Source organism: Microtus pennsylvanicus, chromosome 8 (genome assembly GCF_037038515.1).
Source record: "Microtus pennsylvanicus isolate mMicPen1 chromosome 8, mMicPen1.hap1, whole genome shotgun sequence".
NCBI lineage: Eukaryota > Metazoa > Chordata > Mammalia > Rodentia > Cricetidae > Microtus > Microtus pennsylvanicus.
This window is the reverse complement of record NC_134586.1, coordinates 98007229-98019891: the sequence shown is the minus strand read 5'-3', so window position 1 is coordinate 98019891 and position 12663 is coordinate 98007229. Positions and strand designations below refer to the sequence as shown.

At 42.2% G+C, this 12663-nt stretch overlaps 1 protein-coding gene across 27 annotated transcripts in view; it reads right to left on the bottom strand.

The window, feature by feature from the left end:
• The window catches only part of Kidins220 (kinase D interacting substrate 220), a 97704-nt gene that overhangs the window by 7360 nt on the left and 77681 nt on the right, over positions 1-12663 (bottom strand). For 15 of the 27 annotated variants that reach the window (XM_075984110.1, XM_075984111.1, XM_075984109.1 and 12 more), the window contains 3 exons: positions 5161-5292; positions 3386-3484; positions 2146-2382 (listed from right to left, as the gene is read on the bottom strand). In XM_075984110.1, coding sequence (XP_075840225.1) covers positions 2146-2382; positions 3386-3484; positions 5161-5292 — 468 coding nt within the window. Of the gene's footprint in view, positions 1-2145; positions 2383-3385; positions 3485-5160; positions 5293-8574; positions 8608-10296; positions 10330-12663 lie in introns of all 27 variants that reach the window. The other 12 variants (XM_075984104.1, XM_075984106.1, XM_075984105.1 and 9 more) reach the window with 2 other exon arrangements.

Here is a 12663-nt window from a genome sequence, read left to right as displayed (position 1 = left end):
AGGACTTTAAGAATGGGCCACAGGAAAGGCTAGAACAAGGTGTAGGGCAAACCATCTTTCCTTCGGAGGGGGCAGCCCCACAGGATGCAGCCCGACTCCCTCCACCCACTAACGACTGTTCTCAAGTGTTGCACGTGCCCCTGGGCAGCGGACCCATGGCTCCTGAACTGCATTCTGCAAGACACGATGTCTGTGCCTTTTCTCCTCACTCACACGGGAGTGCCAGGTGGAGTTCCAGAGCCACGCGTGTGCTGCCGACGGACATGTAAGGCAGCAGCACCTGGGGACCCAGCTGTCTTCTAGGAAGCCAGGCATTAAAGGTATGTGCAAAACATTCCCATTCTCAATGAACGTTTTTTGTTTGAAAAAAAAGTAATTTTTTTGTAAAAATGTTACTTATGTTAACCTATAATTACTTAAGATATTTAGAAACATTTTTCAGCTTCTATTTAACTATTTGTAGCAGATTATATATGCAAAAGTTTTCTAGGTCCTGATAATACTTATTATTTTACTCTGTGTGTGTGTGTGTGTGTATGTGTCTGTGTGTGCCTCTATGTGTGTCTGTGTGTCTGTATGTGTGTGCCATGTGTGTACATGGGTCTGGGGACGTGCATGGAGGTGAGAGGACAACTATGGGAGCTGGTTCCTTCTTCTACCATGTGGGTCTCAGCAGTCACACTCAGAGGTCATCAGGACGAGGCAAGCATCTTCCCTGCTGAGCTGTCCCTCCCGCCCCGGGTCCTGACTGTTCCTAAGAGCAGAGGGAGCTAGCTGAGAGAGCTGCTGTGCTGGGAGACAGTGCTGAACAGCGAGGAGGAGGGGCTTCTCAGAGGCTGGGAAAGAAAGGAAGGGCTTCTGTGGGAACAGAGACACCAAGGGACTGAGTGTAAACTCGGCTCATTGTAAAGTAATTCTTGTGGTGGTCAGTATTCAATAATAAAATGGCTTCTCCATTTAATGAAGATTGAATGGAGAAAAAGAAAAAACACTGTCACTGTCAAATAAAAGCCCTCTCCAGGAGCAGCAGCCAGCACTGCCCTTCCCACACTGCCCAGGCAGAGCCTCCTGGAGCTCCTGACTTGGCCTCTCTCACTGGTCTCCTGTGCCCCGCTCTGGTTCTGCGGAGCTTACTGTCTTCTAGTCCTCCCTTACCTCTGCACATCACTCACTTGCACTTCTGCTCCCGATGCTCGCCCCTGTCTAAGAGTATCTCCACAGAGAGCACGCGTGTATCTCCACAGAGAGCACGCGTGTATCTCCACAGAGAGCACGCGTGTATCTCCACAGAGAGCACGCGTGTGAGTGTCTCCACAGAGAGCATGCGTGGGGCAACCCACACGGGGTGCAGGTCTGTGGTCCCAGCACTTAAGATGCTGAGGCAGGAGATTCACTTGAGTCCAGGGGCTGAAGCCCAGCCTGAGCAGCATGAAAGAGCAAGTGTGATGTGTGCTGTGTCCCTGTGCACAGAGGGAAACCAGACCAAAGGTCTCCATGAGTAGCAACCATTTCCCACACAGATGTACTCTGGTTGATGGTCACTGAATCTCAAAAGAGAATACCAAAAGAAAGGGAAATTTGCAACCACCCTAATACAGCCCCATTCTCAGTCTGTATAGACAGCGCTGGCCTTGAACTCACAGAGATCTTCCTGCCTCTGCCTCCCGATTGCTGGGATTAAAGGCGTGCGCCACCATTCTTACTCTTTTTTGACTGTTTTCGCCATTTTTGTCAATTTCTAAATAATCTAACTTTCCCCTGTGCTTTACCAATTCTTCCCCTGCAGATAAAAACCAAGCCCTCGGGCTGGAGAGATGGCTCAGTGGTTAAGAGCATTGCCTACACTTCCAAAGGTCCTGAGTTCAGTTCCCAGCAACCACATGGTGGCTCACAACCATCTATAATGAGGTCTGGTGCCCTCTTCTGGCCTGCAGACATACACACAGACAGAATATTGTATACACAATAAATAAATAAATAAATAAATAAATAAATAAATAAATAAATAAATACAAAGCCCTTAAGTAGACATCCCTTCTTGTTGCCTAGCTGGGTTCTCAGCCAGCACTCTCTAAACAAGCGTCTAGTGTATCAGCACATTTGCATTATTCTCCAATCATATGAAAAATGGCATAAAATAAATACCTGCCAACTCAGATTACTATGCCGTGGGGCTCCCTCTTCTAGGCCAAGTGTGTTCAGTTCTTCAAAGCTGAAGTTCAGGGTGTAGGGAGTCTGGCTGGAAAGTTCCGTGTGAGGCAGTTCACTGTGAGAAGCACGGCGAGCAGACTCCCCATGAGGAACTGGGGCGCTGGAGTTCTCATTGAGAAAGCGAGGGTCTTCAGGGACTACCTGGTTTTCCATACTCCTCATTTCCAAAACCTTAACAAAAGATGAATATCATCTGCATTGCCAAACCACACAACAGAGGCTTCAGAGTTAAAGCAGTACCCAGTTATCACAACAGGGTCCAGAAGACACTCGACACTGCGACCTTACCTTAGTCCTATTAATAATGTTAAGAAGTATCAGCATTTTAGTTTACAAATGTTAAAACTTAGGGAAAAACAAAACTCAACTGGAGTGTGTGAAAGGAAGCCAGAGTCGGAGCGGAGAGCAGCAAGAACTATATACCAGGTCGAGACCTAAGGATAGAAACCACTCCGCTCCAAAGACAGCAAAGAGTGGGTGCTCAGAGCCAGTGGGCAGGAGGTTGGGAAGGCTAGTTTTCAAAGGATTCTGGGTAAACCAATTTGGCAAGATTCTTGAAGATGAGGGACAAGAAGGAACCTGAGGAGCGCCAGGGTGATCTTTTGTTGAAGGTAGGGCTCTTTCCAAAGTGGCTCGTGTGTATTGCTGCCGGCACAGAGCAATAGACAAGGACAGACAGTGAAGGTTGAGGCCTGGAGGGCTCAGAGCAACCCGCCAGGAATTGGTCAAGGAGAGCATTTTTGTCAAATAAAAGCAGGTGGATCTCTGTGAGTTTGAGGCCAGCCTGGTCTACAAGAGCTAGTTCCAGGACAGGCTCCAAAGCTATAGTGAAACCCTGTCTTGAAAAAAAAAAAAAAAGAAAAGCATGGAAAACTGGTGAAATTGTTTCCAACTATTCTCCATATCACTGGGCAGAACAGACGTGTAAAACTCAAAATAATAAAGAAAGAAAGAAAGAAAGAAAGAAAGAAAGAAAGAAAGAAAGAAAGAAAGAAAGAGAAGAGAAGAGAAAAAAAGAAAAAGACAAGTTACACACACCAAATGCAAACAGTTTTTAAATGAATACGGAAAATTATCGGCTTGGGCCAGTACTCCTTAGTTCTGGGTTTGTACAGTGTTGCAGACAACTTTACATAATGTAATACAGTGCTCTGATAATGCTGTAAAACCTCACCATGCTTCTGAAAAGATGCCAGTCTCCAAAGTTCATATTCATCTCTTTCTTCAGCTCGTCAACACTGCACTGAGCCAATACCCGGCCATTTATGTTTGCCTGAGTGAAAACAAAAACCAAATCAAAAGCGTTCTGAATTCCTTGTGGTTTCAAGTCTGCTTCAGAGAGGCTGCACTCAGAGTGGCCATCACTCTCCATGCAATACAGTGAGCCGCACCTCGGCCACACAAACCACTTGACATTTTCCTAAGTGTCAAGCATTTCAGAGAAACAAAGCACACTTCAGGACCAACCAGCCTCTCAAATGCTTCCACCTGCTCTGTACTGGGCAGCAACAAACCCACCTAATTTTGCTTTTTGAATCTGAGAAAATATTAACATGAGCACAGGGTTGGGGCTGGGAGAAAGAACGATTTCTACCCTGTGAGTGTGTGATCTAAATGAAGTGTATCTAACAAGCTGATTCACTACTTGCAATACATAAAGAATGCTCAGACTCTAACTTCCCAGTTTATTAAACTTACTGTAGGCTTTCAATTTTGGGGGCCCTGTAATTCTAGCTGCACTTAAATGAGAAACACTAGCATAATTCAAGGGTGGCCTTCTGATTTTATGTGGGAAAAATCCTGGCTACTAAATGGTAAAATGAGGTATGGGTCGGATGTTTCATTTCCAGGTTAATTTCAAAGGAATAAGCATCCGGAGCCTGTCCACGGAGACTGAGAGCAGACTCCCGACACTAAGCATGTGCCTGCAGGAGCAGGTCTGTGTGTGTGAAGGAGGTACTGACTCAGACGGACAGGGAGAGGCATGGATTAGCTCTGTAAGAAAACAGGCATGTGTTGAGTACTTCTGACCACATGTGGGCTAAGATCAGTCACATGGTGTCTAGAAATGCATGTAATTTATTAAATGCACAAACAGCAGAGGCTTGCTAACAATGTTCTACTTCAATAACTGTGATATGAAATCTTAGGCTAGAAGAAAAATCTGCAACTGGATGCAATTAACTTTACGTAGGCAATGTCTTCACTGCACCTCCAGACATACTGTCCAGTTTAGGGTGACTCTGGAGCTATAAGACATGGAAGAAAAGAACCTTCACGAATGCACCAGCCTTGCAAGCCCAACCCTATGTGGTTCTTCAAACATAATACAACCATAACTCTCACATGATAAAAAAAATGACTTTTTGTAGGAAATAAACTCTACTCTGTGATTACTATGAAGCCACACAAACACATACTGCAGGGGGGTATCCTTCCCCAGAATGCCTGGAACTAACACCACTTCTGAGCACAGTGATCTCCACTTACAGAGGGATATGCCTTTGGACTTTCCTCACTGAGCACCCAGCACAAAGTGCAGATCAACAGGCCCGACAGTGAACCTACACTGATCTTCATGCTCACAAAGCTTCCTGTTCCAGAGATTCTGGGTTAGAACCGCATACTGTGTGGCAGCAGAAGCTAGTGGGCATCCCAAGGAGCTCCCCAGGCTCTCTGCTCCACAGTGTATGAGCTGTATGCTCATCGTGCCATTCTATTCCCCTATATTAGACCATGTGAGACAGCACTGCTAGTCAGCTACTCTTTCTTTAATCTACTTAGAGAATTAGAGAAAAAGAGCAATTGTAGGACTCGAAATAGGAAGCACCCATTTTACTTAGAGGTGTCGCATGTAGTGGCTCGGTGTGAAGATGTGCTGCCCAGCATGTGGCCTGTCTTCTGCGCTCGCAGGCCTTTTCCTAGGTAATATGGAAACATACACATCACCTTTTTGATTGTTGCGCAATACTGAGACAACATGGTCTGGTCCAGCCCTTCTATTTGCCTCAACTTTTCAGAAACGATATCCACGGTCATGGAACTCAGCAGCAGCCCTGTGCCTGTGGTGGAAGCTGACCCCTAGGTAAGCCAAGGGAAATACAGATGAGTAGCGTTAATATGGAGTGTGTGAGGTCACGTGACAGAAAAATTCATTAAGTTATTCTGCTGAAATAAAAAAAAACACAGCCAGTGCATATAGAATTTAAGAAAATGCCCTTAATAAGTAGACTCAGCTACTGTGACATGTAATGAATAGCATTTATTATGGGAAAGACAGCTTGACCCAAACCACTTTTCTCAGATAGTCATCCTGTGGACCAGGCTACATCTAGTCCTCATTATTATACTTAACTTTGAGAAATAAGGGAACTGCCCTCAATAAGAGGGAGAGAACTTGAGGAGGAGGAGGAGAAGGAGGAGAAGGAGGAGGAGGAGGAGGGAGGAGGAGGAGGGTGGAGGAGGAGGGAGGAGGAGGAGGGTGGAGGAGGAGGAGGAGGAGGAGGAGGAGGAGGAGGAGGAGAGAAGAAGAAAGAAGAAGGAGAAGTAGAAGGAGAAGGAGAAGAAGGAGAAGGAGAAGAAAAAGACACTTATAGAATACAAAAGAAACCTCTAAGAATAATTTTTAAGTGCTTATATCAAATAATTAAGTAACCTTAAAAACACTCTATGCACTGCCTTGATAGTCAGGCTTCCAGAATCTAGGGTGTGGTGGACTAGGACCAAAGTAGCTGATAAGGTTTTATATAAATGTACTGTTTTCTTTGCTCCAACTATTTCTAAAAAAGGTTCTGGAAACTATAGCCCTGATGAGAAAAGCCACAATACAGAAAATGCAATAAAGGTGATGGCATTCTGATCTGCCCTATTTACCCTTCAATATAATATTCATATGAGAAATAGGACTTATCACCTCCTTCAGAGAATATAAGTTTGGCTGGGAGTGGTGACACACACCTTTAATCCTAGAACTCAGGAAGCAGAGGCAAGTGGATCTCTCCTAGTTCAAAACCAGCATAACCTACATAGCAAGTTCCAGGACAGTCAGGCAGGGAAAGGTAAATAAATGTTTCAATAAATGTTCTACTGACTCTTTTACCAGTGTCAAGAAACAGTAGACTATCCAATAGTTTAAAAATGCCTGTTAGATACAGTCAAACCTTATCTGTAGTGTGAAAACATAAATAATTGTACTACCTGCGAAATACACGGACATCTACTGTGTGTGGGCACGTGCATGCATGCATGCATGTGTGCATGTAACAGATGAACTCAGACAGCAGGAGCAGCAACTTCATGAGTCAAGGCTCTACCTAGCTTACAAAAGCAACACAGGTACATCAAAGTTTAGAAACGGATGACCTGGAGCAAACTGCATCAAATACACTCATTTGTAGTTTGCTTTTATTTAACTATAAAATGCATGATATCTTACATGGTCCAAAGTTGCACTGCATTTAAAATATTAACAGCAAAAGACTAGTCTTTTCATACTTGAATTTTCATATCTTTGCACAAGGCCCTTTTTTGCCTAGTAAGTCAGTCAGTGTTCCGTGTTCACTATGCACTATCAATATGTGAATTTTAAATACCATGCTGATTTCCTCTTCATGTGCCATGAAACACCCACATTAATTGACTAATTTGATGACTTTAACTTTATTTACATAGATATTTACATATTTATATGATGGTTTGTGAGCCATCACCTTCAAAAGAAACAAATTCCTGTTCCCATTAGTAGTCTCTCCGCTGTCTTTCAACACCACCTTAGTCCCTGGCAATCAATCAGTTAGTTTCCACCTCTGGGTTTGAAATGTCTGTTTTAGACACTTTATATGAATGGGACCATACAACATGTGTCCTTCCTTCCCTCTCTGGCTCTAACTCAGCATGTTGTTTTAAGGCTCATTCATCTTGTCACATGTCACTTCCTTTGACTGGTGAATAAGACTGATCTTTTAAATGTTATCCAAACCTTTAACTTGGGTCCTTGCTCTCAATATATTGGCTTACTTTCTTTTCTGCTTAAAAATCACAAAAGTAGAATTTCATCAATAAAATATAGATTATGATAGATTATAGTTCATAGGAAAAATCCATGAATTCATACTGAGAAGACTAAATTAGTTTTTGTTTTGATGTAAGAATACTCTATGAAAAAAAAAAAGAACTCTCTATGTAGCCCTGGCTGTCTTGGAACTATGTACATTAGGCTGGCCTTGTACTCATAGAGATGGCTGACCACTGCCACTCAAGCGCTGGGACTAAAGGGATATGCCACCACTCCTGGCCTTAAAGATTAATACTTAACTAAGTGAATTAGGAGGAAAAGACAACTTTTCCTTATGGAATTCCAATTAATAAATGTGGCAGAGAGAAACAGAATCCCCACTAGGCAACCACCATTGCTGCAGTAGCTGTATTATAATAAACTCCATTGACGGCCATCAGTTAATGGGTGAAAGCCAAGCAAGTTGAACAGAACATGGCAGAGTTTCGAAAATCTACCCCAAGAATTTATTAGTTGGGAAAAGGAAAGCTGTCAAGTATTGACACCTAGCAGAGGCCACCTCCACCAAGGAGTTAAGACCATGCCTGACTCCTATTTCTAAGTTGGTCTTTACCAACTGATAAGTTATTAATTTGAAAACCATATGTAGCAATAGCTTCTTTGAAGGAAGGATAAATGTTAATCATTTTCCAAGTCTTTCATAAAGTAATAATGTATAGTTAAATTACTTTAAAATCAAATGACTTTTATAACCAAAATAATAAATTTTGAATGGAGATATCACAAAAGTAAGATAAATATAAAAATTTTATTAAGTTGCCAAATTCTTAGTAGAAACCAAGTATATTATTTTGAGAGGAAACAAGGAACCCAAATGCCAGTCCTTCAACGTTTACAGTGCATTCACATTTGAAATCCACCTGTGTAATCCAGAACAGATCAACCAGCAGACTGGTTTTCTAAATCAGAATTTATTTATTTATCTTTCTTATTGGGAAAACTCAACATAGCACACATTAGCTTGTTTCAACTATTAGACGTTGAAAATGCACCTTCATCAGAGTTTCTCCAGTTCAAAGCTATGAAAACACTGGTTACCTGAGGTGGCGGTTTTGCTTTCTGGTGTCAGTAGGTTAACAGTATACTCTGATATCACATCTTCAGTCAATTTATTAAATAAGCTGAAAACTGATTAGTCGCAGTGACTGCCATGCAGAGGCTGAAAGCAACTACAGAAATGAATCCAAGACACAGAATGCGCAGAGATCTATAAACAGCCCAGCATGAAGTAGCCGATGACTGTCTACCAGCCTGCTAAGGTAAGTGAGATGTCACAGGAGTTTCTGTACCTGTCTCTGCCTGTTAAACCCAGAGTCACACGGCTTTAAGGAAGGAAGGAAACAGAGTGAAGGCCATGAATGTGAAATAAACCATCAAAGCACACGCATTGCACACAGAAACAGCCCACACCAAGCCTCTTATTTCCCTCCACTCTGAACAAACTTTGGTATCAGCAGCACTGAGTGAGAAACATACAAAAACCAGTTTTATGGCATTAGTAGATATTTAGAAATTTTAAAGTTGCACTATTAAAACTTATTTTTTCATTAAAAGAATAAATCATGCATCACACATTAAACAAGAAAACTAGGTAAATCACATTTCCCATATTCTTCCAACATATAAGCTTAAAACCATCAAAAATTTATAAGGTTTAATTATTTAGACTATTAATTAGTACTAATTATTTATTAGAACTAATAACTGTCGAAGGACAGTTATTGTTCAGAAATACACCATTAAATATGAGTGTAGATCCTAACAGAAGCCTCAATTGTCTGTTCAAAAGATGTCTTGAAACTTACAGCCCAACAAATCAGGAATGTAAAAAAGAAAAAACCCCACATTCTTTGATTGCAATACTGTAGAATTCTAAGAACTCTATTTCAAAGAAAATAAACATTGTTCTTACTTATTCTTATGAACTTAAAAACCAGTGAGCTATATTTTTAAAAGCTTAAAGCCATCCACAGATGACTGATAAATTTAAACAAAGTAACTGACCACGCTGTTTTAGTGAGCAAGAGCAAGGCTCTGTTAGTCTTCCCTCAGACATCGGTCTTTGAACACGGTCAGTATCTGGAGTCCACAAGGGACCTCTTCTACCTACTACAAGTAAGCTTTTAGAAGGTGCTCTATATGCACATCTCCATAGGGATGTGCACGGGTATCAGACCAGTCAGTGCAATGATGGTCTACTCTAAGGTGCCCCCAAACAGGAAATGCAATTAGAAACTGTTAATTAGCTGGAAATGAAACTTGGCTCTTCTTCCTCCTGTGTTCACTAGGTAACTTACTCTTCACGTGGCTGGAGAAATAGTCCTGTCAAAGATGATAGATAAAGCTTAACACTACAGTGTAAGGACACTTTAAGTAAAAAGGAAGGAAAAGAAAACCACTAACATGTTTGCCTGCTTTCTAACTTAAAAGATATTTTATATACATACATACATATATATATATATATATATATATATATATATATATATATATATATATATATATATATATATGGATATCATATGCTTGCAGTGCCCATGGAGGCCAGAAGAGGGTGGTGGATCCCCCTGGGACTGGAGTCATCTACAGGAGGTGAGCAGCTGTGTGGTACTGGCTGGAACTCGACCTGGGTCCTCCAGAGGAGCAGTCAGTACTCTCAACCACTGATCCATCCCTTCAGTCCTTGCTTTTTAACCTTTTTAACTATACCTTCAATATTACTGTAAGATATTTAACTCCATTTACTTGAAATTCAGAGAAAAAAATTAACTGAAATATAGCTTAAAGACTTCCATGCAGAAAGAAAATACAATTTGGGTTATATTTAATTAAAGGGGAAAAACTAGCATTTCCTTCTGATTCAAAAAGAATAATGAAAATCCACTTCTTAAGTACTGTTAAAAGGGTGCATAATATTCAGCTGGTTGACACTACTGCAGGGAGTCTCTGAGGGGGGTGGGCACCTGCGGCACGCACAGTGTAAAGAATGCCTACCATGCCCGATTCCTTACCCGCATCTGCAGCTTTCTCATCCAGCTCTTCTCCTGAGCAAACAAGAGACAGCTTGGTTCGGACACAGTTGCCTTGAACACAGTTGGCAAGCCCTAAAGCAGTGGTGGAAATAAAGTACCTCCAGGAACCTCTGACTTCTCACATTTTACTCCATGAGCTGGGACCCATTTAGCAAAAGCTCTAATATTCATTTGAAATGCCATTATTAAATCAACATTGTCTTCAATCTCTAAACCTAATGGTAAGAGCACACTGGAAAGTGTGAAACTGTTTTAATGTTGCCTATGTAATTCTGAATTTTTTTTCAATTACACTTGATACTAAATCTGTCATGTCTTTTCAACAATGTATAGAAATGATCTCCCAGAGGCCAAGAAAGGCAGACACTGGTGATCCCTTGGTGGCCTGGGAATCCACAGGCTGTGAGTGTAGGATGCCTTCCATTTTTGTCTCCTGCTCTATCCCACCAGATAGGGCCTTCACACACTCAATAACTATATGGTGGGTCAGCAAGTGCTCACTCAGTGTCAGTCAGCCGTATACAATGCTAAATCTGTAAGGAAAACAGGAGGAGGAAGAAACACTACGATATTCCTTCCTTTGGGGGTAAAATGTCTGCCAATGAAAGGTAGTTCTCACTGGAGCAGCAAACTCACAGCTGCTATGCCCAGCAGGTTTGAATCGCTAACAAAATGCCAGCCAGGAGACCTAACCCAAGGCAGCCCCATAAGCTCCTCCATAAGGAGCCCTTCCTTCCATTAGGGGAACAGAAGGCTCACCATGCCACTACAGTTGACTTCTAGGCCATGTAGAGTTAGGTACCAACTTCCTAAAAGAGCCACAAACCTGGGAAGAGCCTTTGGCTCCCTAAAACTCTTGCTAATAGCCTGCTTCTGAACATATGCCTCCTGAGAGCAGTAGGTCAGTCCCTGTTTCCATGTCTTATACACAAGTGCCCTGTTACCTATGGGTACTTTCCTGGAGAGACAAACCCATACTCCCACAGCGTTTTAAGCAGACTCTTGCAACACTTGACCTTCTCATGACAGCAGCAGGACATGGCTGCAGCAGCCAGGACCCACGCTGTACCTCAAATGCATCTACACTTCTCTCACTGTGAGTGTGCCATGCATTGTCTTGAACACTGTCGAGTTCCTAAACTTGGGTAAATTTTAATTATTTAGAATTTATTTTTAAATTTATTTATATTTTCTGTATGAGTGCTCTGCAGGCCAGAAGAGGCCATTAGATCCTATTATAGATGGTTGTGAGCCAGCATGTGGTTGCTGGGAATTGAACTCAGGTCCTCTAGAAGAGCAGCCAGTGCTCTTAACAGCTGAGCCATCTCTCCAGCCCCCTAGAATTTATTTTTATATGTTAGTAAAAAAAATACTTTTATTACACATTACATGCATTCATGACAAACCCATTTTTTTTCTTTCCTTTTCAGTATGTCTAGACTATGTGGTTTGTAAGGGTGTTTTGTGAATTTTATAAATCTTTTTTCTCAAAGCATCTCTCATAAGTAAAGCCATGCAGTGCAAATCTGTGTTGAGGCCAATGGACACTTTGGTGAGAACTCTGAGAAAAGGTAAAGGCACCAAGTGAAATCTTTCAGAAAAACTACAAGTTCCCAAACACAGTCATGCACCACACAACACTTCAGTCAACTTAAGACTGTATATTAATAGAGGTCCCATGATAATACCCCATCTACTGACCGTAGTTGCCTTAGTTTGTGTGGGTGTACTCCATGTTCACAAGACTGCCTAAGGTGTGATTCCCAGGTCACACCCCTGTCCTTAAGAGAGTCATGGTCATATTTACAACCTCAAAATTCCTATAAATAATGCCTCTCATGCCCAAGAAACATCAGTAAAGAAAACACCTGGGTTAATCTAAACTGGTTGCAGATGTACACGCTGCTTTCAACTATTAGCCAACAAACACCTAACTCGAAGCAGTTTGAGTTCTGAGTCTTTAAGGCTCTGGGATATTCTTAGTAAGTAATAATGTACTTAAATATGCTAGTATTTAGTAATTCCCAAATCAGATCAAAGAAATTGGCCTGCCTTTTCAAGACTGTAAAGCACAGAATCAGAGTAGCTTGTGCAAGGGTAGGACTGCATCACAGATCTATTTAACTCCAAAGGTGGGGACTCAGGAGCAGGGGCTCGGAGCATTCTGGCTCCTTACGTACACCCTGCTCCTGTGACCTGGTGTAAGCCCCACACATTTCCCCTGGGCCATGGAGGCTGAACCAGCCCCCAAGATACCAGTTGTGCCTACAGAAGCTTCGGGGGGGGGGGCGGCTAGAGCCGGCCCAGGGGCTGCTCTCCCTGCCTTTATGAAATGAGGTATAAATT